Raw genomic sequence first — 25,972 nt, forward strand, 5'->3', positions numbered from 1 at the left:
TTATATTATTTTACCCGGTATGATATTTATAAAATGTAGTGCGCACACAGTGTGAGTGCATATAACAAATATATTGCGCTTTAATGTGCAAGTGCAGGATCGTAATTTTAATTACATAACTGTGATCGATTGCGTTCAAGAAAAAATATTCATGCAAAAGCAGCGTATTTACAGTTTTTTAAAAGCAAGAGCAGAAATCTGAAGCATGCATGAAGTTAGCAAATAGTTACAAGTGTTACATAGAGATTTTTGATAAAAAAGAATGGAGAATAAATCTTGATATTTACAAGTAAGTCATGTGGTAAGTCAAGTTTGGGTTTAAATCTATGATTTTAAGGTATAATGGTCTCTTAGAAAATGTTACGTGTTTTCTATCTTGTGTATCGTTCCCTTTCTTTTTTATTTACTTTTTTTTAGATTTTTTGCTCTTTTACCATGGCTGATGAATATTTTATGATTCTTTTGCAAATTTATAACGCATATTATTATTTATATTTAATGCTATTTTACCTACCAATGTTTCCATTATACTTGCTGTGAAGATTATAAAATGTAATTTATTTTGTGACATAACTTGCGCAATAAAAGTTAAAACTATTTATGTGTATAAGAGAAAGATTGTAAACTCTTTGGTTTCTTAAATTGAAAAAAACTAATATAAAGTCTCATTTGTTACATTGTATCCCAATGTATTAATCTCAATGTACATTTATCTAAATGTATATTTTTCTTGTAGTTGATTTGAAGTAATTTTTTAACCCATTGATTCAAAGGCAAAGTGATACTTTCAGAATCTTAGCTTTACATCTACGCTTCAAGAGTTTCGACTTGTTATGAAAAAGTCTTATTTCTTGTGAAATAATGTTACAAAAAAGGGAACAATATCATTTCAGAAATGTTTTGATAGCATAACAGTCGCATTTATGCTGAAAAAGTTCGGGTGGCAGACTAAATAAATTTTAAAAAATGATTAAAAACCTATTTAATACTGCATTCCAAGCGTCAAAATGTTCATTCTTAACAAAACGATTTTCGTGAAATAATTAGAATGTTTGTTAATTATTAAATCCCTTGATTTTAAATAAAAAATATCATTACTCGTTGAGTGCATTAAAGATTGATGAGTGCTTGAGTGCAGAAATATGTCGTGCTACGAGTTTAGTGCAGTTTCTATATTATATTTTTAGGAACGAACTACATCACTTGAGTCTTTGTACTAAGTTAAAAGCCTCTTGTTATTTTGTGTCTAAGAGTCTCGATTTGGTCATGTATGTTGGCTCGTGTAACAATACATTTCTTGCATAAAATTTATCGGGCTGTTTGAAATTATCAATAGGTTTGGGAATATAAAAGAAAGATGATTTTTTTGGATTTCTTCAATAAAAAATTTTGCAAGAGAAAAATAATTAAAACTGTGCATTTACGTGTAAAAACTGTGCATTTACGTACAGAAAAAATAATAAATTTCATCAAAATAAATTTATAGCTAAGAATTTACTGCATAAATGTTTGCATGTTAAAAATAATACATGTTATTAGTTTTATATTTCAGTTGACACGTATATTTAATCAGCTAGATTGAAAAAGCAGAAATAAAACTTTGAAAACTAATTTCATAAAAAAATGAAAAAACGACACATTTTGGTGGAAGAGAGTTTTGTAAAACGGATCTTTTTTTTAGAATTTAATAACGTATTTCAATGAAAAATACTATTCCAAATTACTGTTTAACTCAAAAAAGGATTTGAAATGGATAAATTTTATTCTTACTGTTAGTTCAAATTCCCACTTAAATTGAAAATTGTTTACCTTTTGTCGAGTTTACCTTTAGAGTATTGCTATTTTGCAGGCATTATTGTAAACGAGAGAACATAGGACATATTGCTTTGAATACTTGTGCGTGTAAGAGTTTCCAAAATTTTAAATGCATTTTGTTTTTGTTTTAATAATGTTAAATTTTATATTAACTATAACTAAAACAAAAAAAATTGAAGTTTTCAAAATTATTAAGTGCTTCAAAATGTCTACAGAGAAAGTCTAATGCGAGTGTAGAGGAAAAAAGAATAGGCTGCTGAAACAGTTTTAACACTAGATGGCGTTTTTTTTCAGCTTATGCATAGTGTTACTTACTTAACATCACAAATTGTATTCATTTTAAAATGTTTGTACTCTGAAACATTTGATATGCGAACTATACAATTATATTATTTACAGCTCAAATATTATTTACAAGAAGAAATCTTTATTTACATAAAAATGTGAAATACACGAAAAAACTATGTACAAAGTTTTACAGGATTATGTTGGACGTATGAGAAACTTTCAAAAAATTAAATGATGAAAAAAAAAATAAATAAACGTATTTTTTTGACTTAGATGTTTAATTAAAATATATGTGAAAGCGACTAATGTTTTCAAATGAAAAAGGTTCCAATAATTTAATAACTCAATTAGTGGTTCTTTATAAAACAGTATATACACCATAGGACGCAATGTATTCAAATGGCCTAAAAGCTGTAAATCCAAGTATCTAAGCTACCAAACAGTAATAATACAAAATAGCAAAAAAGAGTCTAAACATAGGATTTAGATTCGCTTTTAGTATTATGGTACTGGTACTTTAAGTTGGTGGCTGCATGATCCCGAGAAGTCCTCTTAGTACTAAACCATTCATACACCTCGCATTCATATCATGCATTATTAAGTTTACAGTATCAGTTTAAATAAACCTCTTGTGTATTTTTTCCTTGTCTTTTATTTTTCCAACAAAATCATTTTTGAATTTATTTAAGAATTCATATAAGTTATTAAGCAATAAGGAATGAAAGTGTACAGGACTTTAAAAAGAGTTCAAATAACTGTACTAAACGCTCCTCTGTAGAAATTAAAATTAATTTTAATTTAATTTTATTTTTAAAATTAGGCCTGAATTTTCTTTTAACCCCTACAATGATGATGTTTTTTTTTGAAACATCCCCCAATTTAATATTTTTAAACTCGTTAAAAATATTTTTAAGAAGAAAACATTTCTACGGAAGGAAAAAATTTTGGTTATTTTTTTAATTTTTGGATTTTATTTAAAAAAAAAAAACAAAAAAAAAAAAAAAAAAAAAAAAAACAAAGCTTGAACGCAACACTTTCGTTCTTCATAAAGCTACAATTTTTGATCCAGCCTCCGTTTTTCATATATTGCTTGAATGTTACTTTATTTCCTTATTTACATTTCTAAAGCATTACTATATGTAAAAATCATGGTACGGTTTGGACTAGTTAACTGCTAAGGGAAGCAATTGCAAGAGATATTTACATATCACCAAACTGATACAATGAAAAATCTTAATGCAAGAAAAAACATATAAAATTAGTTCTTGCATTAAGCTCGAAGCTAGTTCGTGTGAACCAAAATTCAAACCTCTACAAGGTGTTAAAACCATTATTTATCTTTTAACTCACTTTTAAATATTTAAACGTGATGAGTAAACATTTTGTCTGTTATATTTCCATAGTGTCTTGATTTTAGACTGACTTTTTTTTACTCTAAATAAGTGACATATTTTAGTACTTTTTGTTTGAAGCACATTCAGCTCAAATCTATGTTGCATTTTAAAGATCATATAAGTTTTTAGACTATTTATTCTTTTTTTACCCTAGTTCTCGTTGAAATTTAGTGCACATGAACTAGATTTTAAAGCTTTTTATCACAGTATAAGTACTAGAGCTTTTAAGACATCCTACATACATAAATGAATTGAAATACAGAGAACGGTAATAATTGTTCCAGTCAAGACATATTTTTGTGGCAATAATTTAAGAAAAACAATGAAAAGGATTAATATAAATAGATTATTAAGAAAATAATGAAAGAAATTGAAAACTAGGCGAAAAAACGCTACCACAAATGAAATATGTTTAAAACCTAATTATAACATTCAATACCTACTTCGAAAAGATAATATTTGCTAAAGTCGATATCATACTTTGCATTATTTTAAAAATTAATCTAGTAAATAAGCTAATTATACAACCGCCTTCACAAAAACAGCTAGTCACGCTTTCTGGAAAACTTACCAAATATTCCTCCAGTTTAAATATTGTGCAAAACGAATGAAGAAGAAAAAAAAAGGATAAGATTTTTAACCAATTTCTATTTATTACCAATTATTATTTAACTTACATTACCATTGAACTCATGAAAAAATACTTAAACATTTTTCTCAAACTTTTTGCTCCCTCTGCGAGAAAAAAAAAGTCACTCCATGTGTAATGCAACTGTTATGCCTAAACAAACAAACAATGAGAATATTCAATGAGACTTCTCTTTCTAATAGTTAAATGTGATTTTACATTTATAGCATGTGTTTTACACTAATTGTACGCTTATAAATGTTTTACGATTACCCTTACATTTTCAATAATTTAATATTTGGTCAAAATTGTGACTGTTTTAGCCGTATTAGAAAAAATCTTTCAGTTACACCTCTGCATTAAATTCTTATTTAAGCTACGCATTTTGTGAGGGGAGAAAAACAAAAAAATTCACATGCTTACTGCAGAAATTGGAGTTTTATATTCTAATGTGTATTCTCAATCGTTCATAACAGGGATTTCCTCACTACAGACCAGCTGTGTAAGGAAAGGTATTTTTTTATTTGTAAAAAGTCTTGTGCATACTTGAAAGAATCTGCATACAAAACTGTATAATATATGCCGTAGACAACTGTATCTGAAACAAGGATATTAGATTTGTAAAAATTAGAATGCATCGCAGGCCAGCTGCAAAATTATCTTTCACAACGCAACATAAAATTGATAACTTAATGTTTGATTTTTTTTTGCTTACAGTATTGTTTGTTGTATAGTATTTTTTTTTAAATTTTTATTTTATGTAACTAATTTTTTTAAAACATATATGTTTTGAACCGTGACAAATACTTTTCCCCCTCTGCTCTATTATTTGTTATAGTTTGCAAGTAAAAGCTATTTTTATTTTTAATAAATAGTAACATGGAAAGTTGTGCGTTTTTCCAGAAAAAAAAAAAAGAATAAAAACGTGCTAGAAACGTGCAAACAAAAGTTAAATACATTAAAGTGCTTGATTCTGATTTCAGATCTTCTTGTGAAAGACATGTAGTGTTAATGACATTTTGATAAAATTTGACAGATAATACTTGTGGAAAATGTATTTTTTTCAAATATTTTTACAATCTAAGTTTTTAAATTTCAAATCACTGATGAATAATATTTAGGTTGGGTTATTTTTTGCTCAATTAAAAAAAGAATATTTAATTATATGAAATTAAAAAATCTTTATGCATCCATTATTTCTATTGATTCTCTCTTTCTTTTTTTGCAGTCTTGTTGTTAAAAAGGTGCATATAAATGTTTATCCAATGCAGTTCAGCTTAATTAACGTAGACTTTTCAAACGTTAAAACAATTTTGCTTTAAACGTTGGACACTTGTAACTTTATTTCATAAAATATTCAAAAGAAATATTAATCTTAAAAGCATACTACTCCGTTATTCGAAACTCATAAATAGTTTCCCAATATTATTTCGAAAGTACAACTGTGAAAATAACCGAACAATGTTAAAGTGGTATTACTACAAAATTTACAAACATAAGATAAAATAAAAAAAGACTATTCATCGCATTAAAGAGGCTTGGCATTTTTGTTACCAGAGATATTCTGTTAGTTAAAAATGAGAGGCCAATAACAGTCTAAAGGAACTACACATGCTAAAATTTTGAAAATGAAGAAAAAAAAAAAAAAAAAGAAAACATTTCACACTTAATGAAGTTAAATAGAGCTTATGCTTAATATTTTATGTACACATAGCAGTTACAAGCGCAGCAGGTGAAAACGAGTGTAATTTCATATAGAAGAAGACGTACTACAAGTTAGAGCATTTTTGTCTAGCATAAAAGGAATTAGAAATATGAATATAAAGTACAGACAAAAAACAAACTGTATACAATAATTCAGTAATATTATACTTCCTTAATAGATAATAAATGGCCAACGACCTTTGAATTTGAAATCAATAATATTCATGGTGTTGAAGTATTTATCGTTCAGTGTGGTTGATTGCTAGACGCTTTATTTTCTTAGATCTTTATGAAAGTTAGTTAAATATTTATCTATAAATGAAAATAACATTTACATACAGACAAAAAGGCATAAGCGAAAAAAAAAAAGGTTTTCCTAAAACATTGATATTTATTTAAATTTCTGGCATTTTAGTTTGATCTCTTTATCTCCTCCTCCTTTTATTTATAAGGATTATCCTCCTTAAAAAGTAAATAAATAAATTAAAAAAACTAAAATTTCAGTGCGAGTTTCCGAACAAGTGCGTTACGCCCTTAAGTATTTTAAAGCATGTACGTTAAAGTTTAAATTACTAGTTTACAGCTCCACAAAACGTTAAAATAACGGAATGAGAAATCGAAATAAAATGTCTGTTAATTAAAAAAGGATTTGACAAAAAATTGCGTAATCTAAACTGAATTACCATAAAAACGTTCTTAACAGTATGTTTTGGATTTTTTTTAAATCAATGAACATGGTTAAACAAATCTTATTTTAACTGCACAATTTGTAATTATGAATCAAAACGAAGTGAAAAATATTTCTGTACAATATTAGATATTTATAGCGGCTTTTTTCTAAAAGGTAAGTTGGAATAATGTTAAAACTTAAATGTTTTGGTTATGAACACTCAATAAACAATCTTAAATAAACGGTTTTTCCACTTCCAGCAACTTTTGTTACACGCAGTAAATAAAAACTGTTTGAAAAAAGAATATTTTGCTTTAAAAAAGTATCCATCCAAACTCAAATGGCCTTTAGTGTTGACCAAATATCCTCTATTAAGGAGCCTACGATTGTATAGAAGAGTACTAAATCTTTTTTCACAACACAGAATAGATGCACTTGCACAAAAGACAAAAATTCTTGCAGTTATATGAGGGACTGTAGGAGGATCACTTGGGTAAGAACCGCTTTTCAAGGGATTGTTACAGTACTGTAAGAGGGTCATGTATTTTAGACGTCTAATTCATTGGAATATTAGATACCATGTATTCTTGAAGATGCTTGCTCTTACGTGTTCAAGTGAAGTTCACTGATTTGGGCAGACGTAGGATTGGCTAGCAGGTCAGACGACTGATCTTATTGGGACAACGCCTTCAGGATGGCGTGGACTTCTTCGGCGATGGCCATTAACACGAATTCAAACTGGGCCTGTTGTGAGAGATGAAAAAATACTATTGAGTACAGTTTAGAAAATCTGACTTTGTTTCGCATTAGTAAAAGCTTTCGTAATCAAGAATTGAGTTGTTTGAAAAATTGCTTTTGATTTTTTTGCAAGATTTTTTCTCTACATATCTTTTGAAAAGAACACTAATGAATTTGAATATTATCACAATAAATTGGCGTCAATTATTAAAAATGAATTATCAATATACAGTAGAATTAAAAGTGCACAGGTGTAACACTGATGAAAAGTATATGGTAATAAAAAAAAACATTTATCCTTCTGCGTACAAAATGAAAATAAAAATCGTATTTTAAATAAACTCATGATTTATAATTGGTTCTAAATTGGCTTGATACTATGAACTATGCATATATTTTTAAACATAGTTAAAGAATAAAATTTGGGACATTCGATGTCTAATAGATCAATTCATTCCTTATGTGATTGATTCAAGGTGTGTCCGAAACATGATCAATATTTATTTATTTTGATCTAAATAATGAGCATCGAGGGCAAAGCTCTAAATCTTACCTTGGTTTTGACCATTCCTGCACGTTGGTCTCTTACGTGTTCTAAAGTAGCTGCAATGTCGATTTCTTTAGCTCCTGTAAGAAACACATAAGTCGATTTACTTATTTAATTAAAATAATAATAAAAAAACAAGTTTAACTGTAAATTAGATCATTAAATTAATTTTTATTTTCAAAATTCCTGTTAGTTTTTCAAAGATGCAATATGTGCTAGGTTATGTTAGGCAACATAAATTTTGGCAATGCAATTGAAAGTTAAGTAATAATTACAACTAAGTTTCTAAAAAATAAATAACTGAAAACAATAATTCCATTTCTTTTTGTCTTATGCTGCTATTTTGCTTTGTAAAAAATCTCTTATTCTGTATTTCCTCTGCTTATCATGACAGAAATGTTTTAACATTCTCTAGTTTTCAATTTTTGTTTTAATCAATTTAACTCAAATGGGGCCGAAATTTGCCACAAAGCATTGAGTAATGTTGGCAAGATTTACCTCTTGTAGTAATCGATTTCTGTATGAGTTGCAATACATGTTTACCCTTTTAGTTACATATGACTTATTTTTCTAGATACAGTTATTTACATATCTTATGTAATGAGCAATAAGATATGTAAATAACTGTATTACAGTTGTGTATATACAGTGTATATACAGTTATTTACATATCTTATACAATATGCAAATGAGATGGCAATAAATATTTTGATGTATTTCTTATAATTTTATTTTCTAAAAATTCATTTAATCAAAAAGCACATTCATGCCATATCTACATTAATAACAACTCCACTTGTTTATCTATTGTTTCGTTTATATTAAGAAACGTTATTATGTTGCCTCCTGTGAATTCTTGGAACGTAATGATAATATTCTTCGATGCAGACACATTTAAATTCTTTCTATCAGAAAAAATATTGCATTAATTGTATCAATTTTCCTGATAAATGAAAAAATAAAGTACAATTTTCATTTGAAATGCAATGTAATCTTTTACATCATGAATTATATTTAGGTAAATTACGCTCAATGTCTAGACTTTAGTCAACTAATTCAGTTTTAATCTGCAAATAATATATGTACAACATCCAGTTTAAAAGAGAATATTTTGTACAATCATCGATACATTTCAGTAGCCTTGCAGTGGTTAGTCTGGTGAATTTTTCTTTCAACATTATGTATCATCCAGATGTCTTAGGTGAAATAAGTGTCTCTAAAGTTGAACTATTGTATCATAAACTGCATTAATAAGTACGCAGTACAAGAGCGAACTAGAATGCAGTACAAACGATGATAATAAGTAAGACAAATAGTGCGTTGAAAACTATGACTTCTTTCTTGAAAAAGCAGTAGATATTTCATTAATATTAATAAAAGAGCTAGTAAGGTAGTTAACTCTTAATGACTAAATGTTTTGTTAAAAGTAAAGAATACAAGATGTTAAGGAATATTAAAAGAGCTCCTCGCATTACTTTTAAGAAGAACAAGCATGATCAAAGCAAGCCAACAAAAATTTAAATAAATTAAGTTAACAATCGAAGGGTGCACTAAACGAGAAGTCATTGAGTTAAGATATGCTAGTCCAGCAGGTTGAAAATTCACGTTTTTAGCAGATTAAATATTTCCATAAATGAGACTGAACCATTTTTATGAAAAAAAGGGGAGAGGCAATATTACCCACCAATGCAATAGGAACAATGATACAAATAAAATGACCGGTGTAAAAAAAAACTCACAACCTGAATTATTATTGAGAGTAAAAACTCAAATTAGATTCTCAGAAGGGAGGCTGAGCATGCTGTTGCACAATTCAAACCTGCAGTTGAATTTCTGAAGCACCCTCTCTCTTCTTCTCCCTGATGCTGTTTTAATTTTGTATGATTACCAGCGATTAAGACGAAAAATCTTACGTCAAGCCGTCTTTTGGAGTTTCTTGAACTGAAGATTTATAAAACCCTTTACCAACAAACCCATGCGAATACGAACCAGTGAATTATAATTTAAATTTGATACAGCCTGTTTTAAAGAGTGAGACTGACCAAGTAGTTCTTAGGGCCATTGCTGTGGAGACGATTTACACTAAATACCCCGAAAGTGAATGGATACATATATATACCAATGGGTCAAGAGTATCAGACCATATAAATGCAGGTGCAGGCGTCTACAGTGAGCACTTTTCTTTTTCTATTCCTGTTGGTAAATATGCCTCTGCATTCGTTGGAGACGTAAAAGCTATACACCTGGCTCTAGATCAGTTGAAATACCGTGATTTTAAACTTAAGGGATGCGTTGTCCTATCGGATTCTCAAGCGGCTATTGAGGCGATAGCATCGATAAAGAGCTGCAAATCGCAGGAAATTTCTGAATGTCGCAGTTTCATTAACGACCTGGTGCAGCAGAATATAAAAGTGGTGTTGCAGTGGATCCCTGCACACTGTGGGATTAGAGGAAATGAGCTTGCTGATGCTCTGGCCAAGAGGGGGTCTGCTATTATTCAACTACCAAATGAGCCAGTCTCATTCAATGCTATAAAGTTATGTATAAGAAAAAATCAAGAGTTTTTTTTTTGGCAAGACCTAAAAGCTAGAAGCAACCACAAAGTTTGGTTTATAAACCGTGATTTTGTCCCTTCAGCACCAAGAGTAGAGTCAGTGGCTTTGTTTCGACTTTTAACTGGCCATGACTGTTTACGAAAACATCTTTACCGCTTAAGGATTGTGAAGAGTCCCAATTGTCCCCTTTGCAATTCAAACGAAGAAATGGACATTCGTCACCTGCACACTTGCACCCAGCTTTCCAGACGTAGCCTGTGTGACCGTTATTGGGAAGCAAGAGAGCGTATCGGCAGCTAAATATTTCACCCTATTGTTTCTGTATTTTTCTTGTTCTGTGTATTGTGTTTGTTTTTGCTATTTTGTTCTTTGTAACCTTTTCTTGCTGCCAGCCATTGGAAATAAAAAAAAAAAAGATTTATAAAAGAAAAATCCAGCCGGTCGTAAGAATGAGGGTAAACATAATGTCTGGTGTATCTCGCTCATAATGCGGGATATGTTCCATTCAGGAAGCTTAGAACAAGATAAGAACAAATAAGCTGCTTCTTTTCACTGGAAGTTTGCATACAAATGCGTAGTAGTCGTTTTTAAAATATATAGACTTTGGCACGCATAAAACAAATTTAAAGACTGCAAATGGGCATGCTGGACGTATTTCGAGAGTAATATGCTTTGCCTCCCCGACTGGATGGTGAACCCATATTCTATAGTAATTATTATTTGCTTGCATATGTACTATCGGCTATCTTATTTTATAAAAGAAATCACTACTCGCCTCGCGTACCAGTATTTTTTCGTTGAGACCTGCGTTAAATTCTATGATCCTACATTTCGTAAAAATGCAAGAAGAACTTGATATTGCTTAATAACTGCCGTATCTACTCTTTCTTATGGGTGTTTTCCTTCTTTTAGGCTATCTCTCGATTTTCCCGCTGAAGTATGATTTTTTGGTTTTTTTAAGTCATTAGGAAAAAAATATATTTGCTGCTACAGAATCTAACGTGGTTGGACACGACAAAAGTGATAAAAAAAAAAAAAAAAACTACCCTCAACCAGAATTTTTTCTTTGTATCAGTTTTTACATTAAAAATGATGCAAAGAAAATAATATCTCCTTTTTTGGAAATAAAATCTGTTATTTTTTCTATCGAAAACGACAGATATGTTCTTTCTTTGATAAAGCAGTGAGCTGTTTTTCTTTTATAATCTGCTTAAATGCACAACAACGTGCTAAAAACTTTACATCAAAAATAGATAGCAGTAAACAAGAACAAAACGACATTCAGAAAACAGATTTTGGAGAAGCTATTAAATTGTTATAAATATCAAGCATTTATTTCATACGTCTATCATACTTTAATCTTAAATTTGAAAGTGCTTGGCATAATTTTCATGCTATAATTTTTTAGTGGCTATAATTATGTGTTTAAGTACATATCGATGAAGTAGGTCATTGTTTATTTGAGTTAAAATCTATTTTTCACTTTACCTTTGGCCATACGATTCAGAACCATATCAATCAAGCAGTAAGTTCCAGTTCGTCCAATACCATCACTGAAAAAAAAGAAAGTCAGTTGTGAAATGTGATGAAACATCTTTCTAAAAGTAAAATTATTTTTCGAAGTCTTATCAAGATCTTAAAAGTACTTACAACGGGTTAAAACATTTTAGAGCATTTCTACACTGTTTGATATGTAAGAGTATGTGTTGAAATACAGCGAAATCTGTGTAAGTTGACCACTTGCGGTGCACTACTTTAGTGGTCAACTTAAACAGGTGGTTAACTTACAAAGGTTGATTTATATGATAACGGCTAATTCCGTGTCTGAAAAAAGCGGTCAACTTAGACAGGTGGTCAACTTACAAGGGTGGTCAACTTCACAGGTTTTACTGTATTTATTAGATTAGACCATTAAAGGAACTTTTAGGTGTCTTGCACAAAAATCGTGACATTATTTTCAAATTTCAGCTCTTCAAAACATTTACCAAACAAGTACAAATAAATTAAGCACGATTACAAGAAATAAATAGCTGCTAGCTTTTTTTGTTCATATATCATTTTTAGACAGTACTGTGCGACTCATAGAAAACAATTAAGAAATCGCTTAGTAAATTTAAAAAAGCAATTTCATAATAAAAATGTGGCAAATTAGAGTAATTTTACTAGATTTTGTAAGAAAGATACACCAGATCTAAGACGAGTCCAAAATGTCTCCTGGAGATAAAAAGAATTTATTTAGCTATTTTTGATGCAACGCATTAAGAAAATAAGCAAATCTGTTCAGAAGCATCACTTATACAAAATAACGTATAGTGATTAAATTTCTTCCTGTTTCATATTTTCTTTAAAACCTTTTAAAACTTAAAGTATGTCATATTTTCTAAATTACTTTTAACGAAATCGAATAAGGAATAACGGTGTGAAGTTTTGCTTTGTAATCAAATTAAGAAAAAAACAGGAATAGAAGATGCCCAACCCTTGCGTTAATCTTGAGATGTAACAAACACGCAAAACAAGAATGTCCTTTGATTGCACAAAATTAACGGGGGCGATTGGTATCAAACACTAATTAGGATCAAATAAGGAAGTGGTACATAAAATTAACATAGTGTAATACCAAACTTCTGTTCATTCCATGTTGTACGTTTTAAGTGCGATGGCCACAAAAAATAGCACACATACAGACAGATACATGCACATTCCGAAAAACGGTACACATAGAAATTCTTTATAAATGGTCAAAAAGGGATCAACAATCTTTAAAACAAGTAAATTACTCAAAATTTGGAAATTGAAAAAATTCACGACTCCAATAGTTTTTTAAATAAAGTAAATCAAGCAACGGTATAAAGGCACACATTTGCAACATTGTTTGCTTTTATTTTTATTACACAGTACTCATTTATTTCTTTTTTATGTACGTTAGCTATCAAAGAAAGTAAAAAAGTTTTACGGCTATATTCAGTGATCATGTTGAAAATGAAATAGACCCCAAAAATATTTTTTTTCTAAAAATATATAACTTCGTATTATATGCTGTGAGATTTTTGTACAGAAATTCATTTATAATTTTTCAATCTGTGTACTTAATTTTTTCATAGAATCAGTGACAAAAATTAATGATGGGATTTTTTCTGTTTTTCTTTTTTTTTTTTTGAGGTTTAAAGCAAACAGAAAAGAACCACGGTGGACAAGACTTAAATAGACAGTGACAGAAGAAAAAAAAAACGACACTTTACAACTCGATTGTCAACAAGGTAATGTGCTTTTACTAAACATAAAAGCTTAACAGTAAAACTGCATTAAGTGCTTTAGCTCTCAACCAAACCGCCCTCGTAAAATCCCAAATGTTGCAACAAGCGATCGACATGCGCAGTTAATCTTTCGGAAGGGGAACAACAAGTTAATAAATAACCGTCTCTCTCTCACAAAAAGACGTTTTCCCTAATGGGTTTAAGTCACCTTTTCAGACGCTTATATACTGAGAAATGTTTTACTCTTTCAGTGTTTGTCTTACTTAATTAGAGGGGCAGAATTTTTGAGCGGCCTCGTGTGCGTTGACTTGTTTTTGCTTAATTGAATTAAATGACAATGCGAATTCAGATGTACTCTGACGCAGGAAAGTTAAAAGAATGCAAATTGTATTTGAAGAGTTAATAGTTCACTTAGCCTTTTCATGCCAACGAAGCCCTGATGGTCCATAATTTGATACATTGGCTATAAGTTTGGGATTCTTCACGTGCTTTATAATTTTGTTATTTTGAAAAATATTTAAATTAATTTAAGTGATGAATATGTTAATTAAAAATAATTCTAAAATACAAAAAAAAAAAAAAAAAATCAGAAATCAGAAAAAGTAAATTACACGTACCACGTTACATGTGTTTGTATATTTTGAAATGAAAATGCTAGGATCGAAGAGTTTAAATGAGATACCAGTGGTTTGGCGGCAAAAATGACGACTACTTATTGTTGTCTTAACAGGTTAAATTGCCTTAACAGGTTAAGCAGTTGAGTATAAAGTGGCCGTATTTCCACCAATGAATTTTGCAACATGTAAACATTTTAAATGAAACTGTTCTACCAGCTTTCTAAATTAAATAACGCTCTATTTAGTATTTAATGTTTGATTTTCAACAATCAGTTCATATTATGATTAAAAATCAAATCCTTAGGTGTCTAAATTTTAGAATTTTTTTTCAATATTATGTATTATCCAGATGTCTTAGGTGAAATGAGTGTCTTTAAAGTTGAACTATTGCATCGTAAACTGCATTAATAATTACTTAGTACCAGATTACCTCAAATACAAACGATGATAACGAGTAATACAAATAGTGTGTTGAAAACTATGACTCCATTTTGTAAAAAGCAGTAGATATTTCATTCATATTAATAAAAGAGCTAGTAATCTGCAATTATTTATTAATGACTAAATGTTTTGCAAAAGTAAAGAATACAAGATGTTAAGGAATATTAAAGAGCTCCTCGCATTACTTTTACGAAAAACAAACACGATCAAAACAAGCCAACAAAAATCTAAATGAAGTTAATAATCGAAGGGTGAACTAAACGAGAAGTCATTGATTTAAGGTATGCTAATCCAGCAGGTTGAAAATCCACGTTTTAGGTTATGTATTTGCTGATTGAGCGCAAGAGACGATTTAGAAGTAATGTTTTTTTTTTTTTTTTTGAGTTTCAACACTGGTATAAAAGTGCATTTAAGTAGAAAAACCACCACGTAAATGTCAAACAAAACATTTTATTCGAAAAAAGCAAAATATTAAAAAACGAATATTTTCATTTATGGCATTAAAAACACGTATTTTATTTTTTATGCACATTTATTTCAAAAACCTATTTTACTGAGTACTATTTGCACGTTTTTAGTTTTTAGTTCCACAATGTAGTTCAGAAAAATACTTGAAAAACGATACCTATTTTTCAACTATACGAGCTCTGTGAGAAAAGTTATTAATGTTTAAATTTGACTCTAAAAATTCTGCGTGAAAACACAACGAATCAACATGGCCGCTGATGTAACGTCCCTATGCACACCGGCGAGGCTCGCGTCTGCCGTAAACGTGATGTGATAGTATTAATGCGTTTTCCCTACACGCTGCTTTTGGCTATAGTTATGTTATAATCTACGATTTATGCTTTATTTTTAACTTCCTTTTACAAAAGAATAAAACATTTCTTCTAAGGTGACGGAACAAGAATTCATCAAAGGACAATCTGATAATTTGTCGAAGTTGGATAGCTGAACACTGCGTTTTTGAGAAAACACCCTAATTCCACCCTACTTGCCTCCTATCGGCAGAAATGAAATAAGTCAAAGATGAGATTTTCATAATAATAGGAATTTATTCCCTGTTAAATTAAAAAAAAGTTATAATACATTTTAAAAGTGTTAAAAAAACTGCTGCTATGTTATACTTAATTGAAAATTCAGAATTTTCATTTCAAAATTTACACAATATTGAAAAATAATATCTTGAATTTAAAACATATTTCGATACTGCAACAAGTTTAAACTTAAATCTATTTTTTAATCATCTGCATGTTCACAATATCTCAAAGCAATACCTCATTATTTTATGCATTTTGTAAAAATAGGTTTTGTATTCAAAGTAATTTTGCTACTACATAAACCTATTTTTGTTGGTAGCAAAATAAATTACAGGAACTTTGTAACCAAATTCCTGCATCATAAGAACAATATCAATATATGTCGTTGAATAGTATTTACAGACAAAAAAGTGGTATTTTATTCTACATGCCTCCCCCCCCCCCCCAAATTGATTTAATGCTACTTCTAAGGATGAACGACTGCATCTTTTGTCGTCTAAGTGCACAAAAGAGAAAAAGGAATTTTCTACGTTGCAGACCCTAATTTTTAAGAGAATAACCTTGTTGAATTGTTTTTTGTTGACATTAACAAGAAGTATTGTAAGATTTTAATTAAAAATATCTTTAATTCTGGAAGAACCCATTTTTTTCCATGATGAAACAAAATTATGATTAGTTTATTTGTATTTTTTTTTTTTTGAATAACTTTCTTTTTTGTTACCCTTCCAGCCTTCCGATCTATTGTTCTCTCCCAAGCGGAATTTTAAAGAGATCCTGCTCCGTGCCCCCCCCCCCCACAAAAACAGAAACTCGTTTTTGTCGTTTTTATAATTATTCTCTTTTAGGCTTTATGTTTCAGTCAATTCCAAAAACTTGAGTTTATTTGCCGAAACCTTTTAAATTCGATAATATAATGTTTTAAATGCAGAATAAGGATGAAATCCATAGAAATGAATTACAACAAAAATCCCTCCGCCAATTATTTTTATATATTTTCTATTTTTAAACAAACTGCATTTAACATACAAGTTTTTACTCCAGAAGAAAATATTTTACATTAGACCGTTGATAAAAAATAATTGTAGTCATAATAAAACTAAAAAATTAAAAGAATGATAATTGATATTTCGAAAAATGAAACCACCGGGGATTGAACCGCAGACCCCCTGACATGGAGCGCGTGCTTTCGCTGTTCAGCTACACAGACATCACTTCTCGGCTAAGTAAAATTCATGTGCTGTTAGTCACGTGCTGTACAGCTATTAAATTTTCGTATACAGTAAATAAGCTGTTTAAACTTACTAAATTATTTAATCTGCATCTTTGTCGATGTTAAATTAAAGCGCACTTATTTGTTTTTGTTATTATCATTTTCTGAAGCTTAAATCTAAGAGCATGTTCAGAAAAACTTTGTTGACTTTTTGCTACAGGAAATCATTTTTCGAAAAGTGTTTAGTTGTTTTTGTTTCTTTAAAATCTTTATCTATTTATTTATCTTTTGAATTCTTTTTACGGAAAGTAGGCTACCGAAAAAAAGTGTGATTTTCCTCGGAAACCTGTTTTGTTTATTACGTCATTACGTGAGTTCCATTAAATCATTTTTAATGAACTTTATTTTTAGAAGAGACAATATTTAATACGCATAACTGTTCATTACAAACCCTGAGGAACACCGCCTATTTTAAACACAATAAAAAACTATCTAAGAAGCTTTTAATCGGCCATAAACACACGGTAGTGAAAATGAAAACATTGGAGCAAAGGTACATAGTGACGTCAAGTTGCGATTTTGAGTCACGTGATATTTCGTCCATTTTCTCTTATTTTAAAATTAAATATTAACTCAGAGAAAAACATTTTTTTACAACGCAAAACCACGTTTTCATAAACAGTGAATCATTATTTATCCAAATTACATTAAATATTGCGTTTTTTCTGACATGTGCAAATAGCTCATTGCTTGTCTAAATGAATTTTCAATTAATCTACTCAACTGAAAAGATCGAGAGACTATTTATACAAGAGACTGAGTTTTTTGAGGTAATTTTTAAGGACTGTTTTTGTTTAAATATTCTCGACTATCTATTTTCTACATATTCATTCAAATAGAGGTGATTATGCAATTTTATGTTTTAAATGTTGGTTCAGGTGGAACTAAAGCGCAGCATTGATTTAAAAAAAAAATAGATTCTAGTGTCATAAACTCAGAAAATTAAAGTCGTACAAATCGCCTTCTCGTGAGACTGTTTTATGAAATCAATCAGTTAAACACTTGTTTCTTTACCCTTTTCTTTTTTTAATGTTTGCGTTTTGTATGAAATTACTTAAATTATATTTTAATTCCCTCTTTCTTTCACAGACTCAATATACAACATTCAGATTAATAATTTTCCTGAACTAAATATGAACGGCTAATTTATCTAAGTTGATTCAGTTAGTCTTCTCAGAGATAGATACTGGGAGATAAACCTTTGTTATGTAAATATATACACATTATCACCAAAGAGCAGGAGCTAATCTTTACAAATATTATAAAGAGAGAGGGTGGATTTTTGTGTGTTTATATGTTCGAGCTAATCTCCGGAACCACTGCACCTATTTGAAAAATTCATCATATATCGTTAAAAAGGGTAGAATTTTCTGCTTTCTAAACAATTTATTTCAATGCTCTAGCTTAATTACGGCGGGAGTAATCTGCGTTTTTAGCTCGAACTTTTTTAGGCTTAGCTGAAATTTAGGCACTACTTTCTTCATTAAATCTATCAATAAAAAGTGAAGGAATTGTCCCACAGTTTTCTTTCTGACAGCATTGGAAAAAGAAGGATTTTTTACTCCAGATATATCTCGACTTTTGGTCGAAAAAATTAGCTTCTATCTTCAAAGGAAAAAAAAGTTACAAGCGTTTTTAAATCAATTTAGAAATATGACATTTTGATTCAGGTTGTCAACCATTTTACTTTCGTGTTTCCATGGTTACGCTTTTTGAATCTACTGTGTATTTGCCTATTTTGCATCTGTTTAAACTTATTTTATTTCATGTTTCCATGGTTACGCTTTTAAAATCCATCTTTCGCATTTTAATTTCTTAAAAGTATTTTAATATCTGTCGTCATTGTTTGGAAGGATAATTTTGCATGATGTTTTTTTTTCTTTTATTTAATTTATTCTTTTAAGTTATTAAGTTATTTTTTTAATTAATTGTTGAATATATGTCACTTGAGACAATTTTTGTTCTCCAGGTAGACCAGGCAACGACGGGCAACGCAGCTCTTAATATATTAAAAATTTGAAAGCTACTGTTAATGTGATTTTATACCTTTTTGTTTGTTTGGCGAAACATTTATTATTGCCAAAGAAAAAACATCCGCTTCACTCGCTAAAGGGCTGGGTTCCTGTAGCGTGGTCGCTTGGCACGTTAGGCGTCGAGCAGTTCAGCTAGGATTATTGTTTTAAGGCAACCGTTAATGTAATTCTTTGTTTTGGCGATTTGTTTTGAAAGAAAATAAACTTTTCATTTGTTTTTATCCGAGTGAAATGTACTACATTTTCTTTTTTTCCCACAATGATTTTTGAATGTTCCACGGGAAGTTTTTTTTTGTTTCCGTTAGACGGATGGATTATGATAGCGTGGTTGCTGGGCAAGTTTGGCGATTAAAAATAGAGCTGCGAAATTATTTTTACATTTGAAAGATATTATTTGATGTCTTTTTTTTTTGTTTATTTGGCGAAATATTTTAAATTGCACTAAAAACCGCTTCACTCGCTAAATAGAGTTTTAAAGCAACTGTAAATCTAATTTAATGATTTGACGAAAAGTTTTAAATTCCAAAGAAACTTAGTTTTTTTTTTTTGAAAAGGTGTGTCACGCATTTTATACAAAGAAAAACGATCATTCCACATCAGAGGGGGAGGGGACGCCTATTTTTTTTATTCAATGGACTTCCATTAAATTTTTAGCACGGGCATCGCTGTGCGGGTACTGCTAGTATATTAATAAGATAATAACTAGAAGCAAATACATTAACATCATTCGTCATGAGGCTGCAACGTAGTTGTTCGGTATTGTTTTTGCATACTTATGCATCCCTTTTTCTTTCCCAGTTTGTTCTTACTCTTTTATGAGTTTTTTTTTGATCCAAAATGTTTTGATTCAAAACAATCGAGAGATAGAACATTTTTAGTAAAATTGTTTTGTTTTTTGCTAAAATTAACTTATCCGGAAAAAATAAAACAAGGAAGATAAAAGAAAAAATTAACGTGTGTCATTTTTTTAATCGAAATTTTAACATTTAGTGAAAAACATTTTATTATATCCTTATGTTTTGGTGGTGACATGTAAAATATCGATTTTCATAGACATAATGTAAGAAAAATCTTAGATCATGCACTTTATACTAGTATATATACAACATTTAATCCACAAATTATTTTTATGCCATAATTAAAAACTATTTAGGTAACACTTTTAATTAACTTACCTGCAGTGTACAACAATTGGGCATGATCTTCCTCTATATGATTTGTTCACCTTTCTGCGGAGAAAATTAAGTTTGATTAACGTCTGAGCCTATGGTGCAAGTTAAATACACTTGAGAAAGAAAAGATACAATTCTGGGACTATTATAACATATTATGATATTTAAATAAACTTACAGCTATAGAAATATAGCTATTATTTTTGCAAAAAGGGCCTTAACTTCAGTTTGTAAACATAAAAAAAGTAAAGTATAATATAGTTCATTTAAAACAACGGATTATTGCAGATTCAATAGAATTGTTTTGTAACAAAAACAAAAATTTCTGATCAAACAAAGTGCAACAAACTTTTTAATCCCGCTATTACTACAAATATATTGAGGACCATATATTTTTGAAAGAATGCTGCAGTCGTTTTTAATTATAAATTAAATATCAACGAATAAAATAATTTTAAATTGTTGAAATTTTATTTAAAATTAACGCAACTAGATTTTTTAAAAACATTTTGCAAATAAACAAGTTAAATACTTTCAATAGCTGAAATTATACGTTAATACACATCAATTAATGTTAAAAATGTAATTAAATATTCTAGAGGATATTTAATTAATAGATTTAAAATAAACATTTAAAGCACTATTTTGTATGCATAATGCAATTAGAAAGTTAAAAAAAATAAAAAAACGATAAAACAATATAGGAGAAGCATTTTAACCCTCTACTAAAACAATATATTTAATCAAATTCAGTACTTTTCTTTGTTTTAAAGTACTTACCACAATTTTATATTTTATTGAAAAAAAAAGGCTCATTTTCGTTATTAATTATTTTCTTTTTGTTTACACGAAGATACAAAAAACAAAATTGGACTGTCGGTATAATATTTCACTATGTCAATGATAACGAAATGAATACAACTTTTTAGAAATTTTTTAAAACTCTAGGTTAGAGTTAGTGAACACCAAGACGTTTTTGATAATCAACTATATTTAGAGCAACAGAACATGTACCCTTTAATTAACGCTTCTGACGCAGTACTGAGGATTCCCTTTCAGAAGAAGCCTTGTAGCTTCCACAATTTGGGCTCCATCTTGGACATCGTACGTGATATTAAACCTGGACTAATTGTCGGTTTTCAATAGAATTTCAGCTTGACTAAAATTACTTTAGCAGCGAAGACCAACATATGCCAGTTCTTACTTTTAACAGACAATCCATTGTATAAAAGTGATTGCATAAAATACAACATAGGTTATTGAAAACAACTTTCTTGAAAGTATATTTACTTTATTATAAATATGTGCATGATGTTTCAGCATAACCTAGCAAAGTCAAAAATCAAGTTTATATTTTATAAAGTAAGGTTAAATTTTAGTTTAAGATTAAAATCCGTATCCAAAAAATAATTTTAAAAGGTAATATAAAATTTAAAAAATAGTAGATTAAGAAAAATGACTATGTATGATTAATAAATTAGTTTTGTCGATACTGCGTAACCCCAGAAGAATCAATATCAGAAAGATACCGGAAATTCAATCGTTGTAGTAATTTTTATTTAAAATTATATTAAAACTGAAGCGCAAATACCAAAAATGAACAGTTTATTCTTCATTAATAAATCACTTACAGTATTTCTTGCTAAATAGAAAACATAGGAAAATTAGGGAAGATTTTCGTGGAAAAAATAGTACTTTCAAAGAACATTATTTCGTAAGATGCTACTTAAATAAGCCTTAAATGCGTGTTTTCATGATTTGCTATTAAAAGCTTTCACCAAATGTTTTTACATCCAATTGCTCACTATTTTGAATTGAAAAAGGGGTTTATTGAAGCCCGAAACACGTGTTTTCAGTGATTTGTAATTTTAAGCTGCAAAACGTTGGTTATTTACTTTTACTTCATTAACTACAAGTTTGGAAGAGTAACTGCATTTTTTTTTTGCAAATTAACTAGAATATTTTATGATTTTACAGAAGTAAAAACTACTTTGCACCGACTATTTATTCAATCATCGTTTCAGGTCCTCCGTGGCTCCTGGACTTTTCATGGAAGAGCTAGTCCCCAACAACTGTTAATTTTCACCTTTTACGTGGTTCGTAACACAATCGATCTGATTTAGAAATACAGTGCACGTATTTGGTCATCAAGATTGTTGATTTTCACACCAGTCCATCATTGACAGTGCACAACGAATCTTTCCTGAGACTACGTTCTACATTGTTAATGATGAACTGTTGTAACCAGCACCACATCAATAGGCGGTATCTTCAAATATTCCTTTCGATCTGCATGAACATACGTCATCTGAACTGCTGAACTTCATCGTGGTATTTGCTTGAAGGGACGACATCACATACTGCAAATCTTGAAACGTGTACTAACAGTCAACATTGAGTTGATTTCACAAACATTGTGCAAGTAAATGATTTAATAACAGTCAAAGGAAACTTGCGTCCTTCAAAATTCAGGAGAATTTAAATTTTTGATGCTAATAATTAACTTCTTTGACGACTTTGAAATATGTTCTTTTACCAAAGAGTAATGTATAGAAGTATGAAAAAGTCGCTGATGTTTTTAAGTAATAGATAAATACAGGATTCTTTAAATTAGGAAAAAACTCTTAAAATATGACAGGAATACGTTGTATTGAATATAGATGATAAGTATCTAACATACATTTTGCAAGCACGAAAAATATTTGTCCAGATTTCACATATTTTTAGAAAATAATTTTGGACTTAAACCGTATTAATAACTACATATTTCACTCAAGAAACAATATTTTAAGAAACTGCTAAAAGAACTTTCATGTTATGTTTAAGAAGTTTTCAGAGTGTAGAAGAGATATATTGACAATTAAAAAAATATTTTTTAAGGTGAAATTTTATAATAGAATGTAAATTCACTGAGAAAAGTACAGGAAATATTACAGTTTCAGGATACGGCAATTTATTACAATTTCGTAAACATAAGTGACTGTCTTTGCGCGGAAATTTGTAAAAGAAAAATATTTAATGGAAAATAAGCCTAAACATGCACACCAATGTCGTATCTTTCTAAAAAAAATGCTTTTTTTTCAACTTCATCTTTATTACTTAACAGAACATTAAAAATAATAATAATAATAAAAAAAATGCACACAATTTTAGGAACACAATCCAAGTTTAAGCTGTTGGTTCTAGATACAATCAAAAAATTAAGTTTCTTAAAAGGTCTAAGTCGATTTTTTTTAATACGCTTCAGTGGATTAGTGTTTAGAATGTGTTTTAATAGAAAAAAAAAATCCATGACATAGGACAAATGATAGACATATTGAAACGTTCGTTTCATGTATTTTGTAGCTTTTGCAAAGTCAGAAACATTCAAAATATTTAGATCGTATTTTTGTTTTTACAAAACTATTGTTTTAGTTACTTACAATTTTGTTAGTAATTACTTCTATACTTAAAATTTTGATAATAATATACTTTCATAAATATAAGGACACAAAAATTTTCCATTCATAATCATTAAAATAAAAGCATATCGGTCTGCATGATTGAACATATTGCAATTATATGTTAAGTGGTTGATTAAAACTATGCATGACACAAAATAAATATTTTCTGTCGAGTCACAATAATTCTATAAACAATACTTTATTTTACATAAACTCTAAACAAATTAATAAGGTACGTTGCAAGCTTAATAAAGCTTAAGAAACAGAATAACATTTAAAATAAATGTTCATTCTATTTGATTTAAATTAGCCCCTTTGCGAGTCAGCATTTATGGTAACAGTTAACGTAGATTCTAATAGTACCGAGAATGCAACATTAAGTTTCCTAACGTGCTAGACAAGAGGCATTGTAGTATTATTTCTGCCCAATGAACTGCCTGCAAGTAACGAACAATAAAACGTCAAGCTCTTATGCAACATACGCTACACTTTTCACCTCCAGAAATCAAAAAATACATCTATACCTTCTAAGCCACAATTCTTCCTCAGTTTAAAGTAAACAAAACATTATCACCTAACCTCCCTCTCTCTTTGCATTTTTATTAAAAGCAAAGAAAAGCTTTTTCTTTTTGTCGCCACTTCCTCATTCCCTTTTAATTAGAGAACCAAGACATCTAAATTAGTGAGACAGTTTTCTGTTAATTACGCGGCCCTTCTATTTTTCAAAACGGGAATAGCGGGTAATGACGGCATTATTATTTTAAAGGAAATTTTGAATTATCTGCGAAGAGCCACGTATGTTGTTGCCGGGAATTATTTAAATTACTCTAGGCGTCGTGTTTTCAGAAAGCTTCTTTGTTAGCTCTCTCAGCTTCTCCAGAAAACAAATCCGCCCTATAAAGCGATTTTAATATTTAATAAGTAACCATTACATGTGAATGCTAATGATTCATTAAGTTTAATAAAAAAATTGTCTTAAAAGGCAATTATTATTCATTTTGATGAATATTTTTGACAATGAAATCGAATCTTTCAATTTCGTGGGGACAGAAGACTAGATCTCATTAATAACGTCATGCCAAGAAATAATAAAAAGAAAGTAACTTTATCAGTATATTGATTTAATAATGAGCATGGTTAAATCTAGGTTAAGCGTATTAAGTTGCAATATAGAAAATAATCCAATCGAATAAAGAAATATATTGGCGATGGAGAAATAAAGAGTAGATTTGTAACTGATACAAATCTGGTAACAGGTGAAATCATCAGTTTCTTTTGAATATTGAACTTCACTTTCATGAAAAACAGGTCTTCCATCAGCAATATAATAATGAATTTCAAAAAGAAGATTTTAAAAGAAAAAGAAAACTATCTGAAATCTGCTTAAAGAGCTAGCTTACTCGAGATGTAAAAATTTGAACAACGAATATGTGTCTTCATTGCATACAGTAAAAATGCCTTTCACATAAGCTGACTTGAAAAAAAAAAAAAAAAAAACGAAGATTTAAGTAGTTAATACATTTTTTATGAATGCATTCGTACTGGTATACTTTTACACCATTTTTCAATCAAATTGCTGTCAACTGCTTTCAATTTAAATTAATTACTAACCATTATGTTACAGAAAATAGTAATATTGATATACGTACAATTTTCAATTTTTAGCTAAACTGATATCACACGAACATAATTAAGTCAGCAATGAATCTCAAACACATAAATTGCAACTTTCACAATTTGAACAAAAGTACATAACACATCCTTTATAACTTTTTCATAATACTGTTAATGATTCAAAAAAATATATAAACAGTGCCATAAGTTCATTCATTTTAACAAATTTGGGTTACGTTTTTTATGTGAGCATTGGGTGACACTCTTCAAGCATTTCGAGACCACTCTTTAAATAGTAAAGAATCATTATTTTCATTCAATTTAAATTAGTATTCTGCCGTGCTAAGCACAAAAGTTGTATCTGCATTTTTAAAATCAAAATTAAGTTGCTCTCATAAAGTGATTCATTGCCAAAATACATTTCCGAACACACATTGACTAAATACAATGTTTTGTAGTGATATGAGAATAAGGGATGGTTAAAAAAACTTCTCAAAAAGAATGAAATTAATCAAGTATGTGAGAGCGTAAAAAATTAAAAAAAAATTTTTTCTTGTTTTTAATTCAACTTCAGGTACCATTTTTGTGCTTAGCAAAGAAGTATTATTAGCTTTTTAACCAATATGACAACATAAGCATATTTTCCGTACAGTTCATTAATATTATTACTATATATCTTATTTCTGCGTTACAGGAATGAAGACTTTATAAATTACCTGTTTAATAAGTACGCTATTTCCTGGACTCTG

At 29.4% G+C, this 25,972-nt stretch overlaps 1 protein-coding gene across 1 annotated transcript in view; it reads right to left on the reverse strand.

Annotated features, from left to right (window-relative positions):
* Positions 1 to 3,093: 3,093 nt before the first annotated feature.
* The window catches only part of LOC129234107 (receptor-type tyrosine-protein phosphatase N2-like), a 188,043-nt gene continuing 165,164 nt past the window's right edge, over positions 3,094 to 25,972 (reverse strand). Inside the window, exons 10-13 of the mRNA XM_054867999.1 lie at positions 20,170 to 20,223; positions 11,828 to 11,892; positions 7,791 to 7,864; positions 3,094 to 7,243 (exon numbers count right to left, since the gene is read on the reverse strand). Of these exons, the coding sequence (XP_054723974.1) occupies positions 7,172 to 7,243; positions 7,791 to 7,864; positions 11,828 to 11,892; positions 20,170 to 20,223 (265 nt within the window). The 3' untranslated portion in view covers positions 3,094 to 7,171. The remainder of the gene's footprint in view (positions 7,244 to 7,790; positions 7,865 to 11,827; positions 11,893 to 20,169; positions 20,224 to 25,972) is intronic.

The sequence above is a fragment of the Uloborus diversus genome, chromosome 1 (genome assembly GCF_026930045.1).
Source record: "Uloborus diversus isolate 005 chromosome 1, Udiv.v.3.1, whole genome shotgun sequence".
Taxonomy (NCBI): Eukaryota; Metazoa; Arthropoda; class Arachnida; order Araneae; family Uloboridae; genus Uloborus; species Uloborus diversus.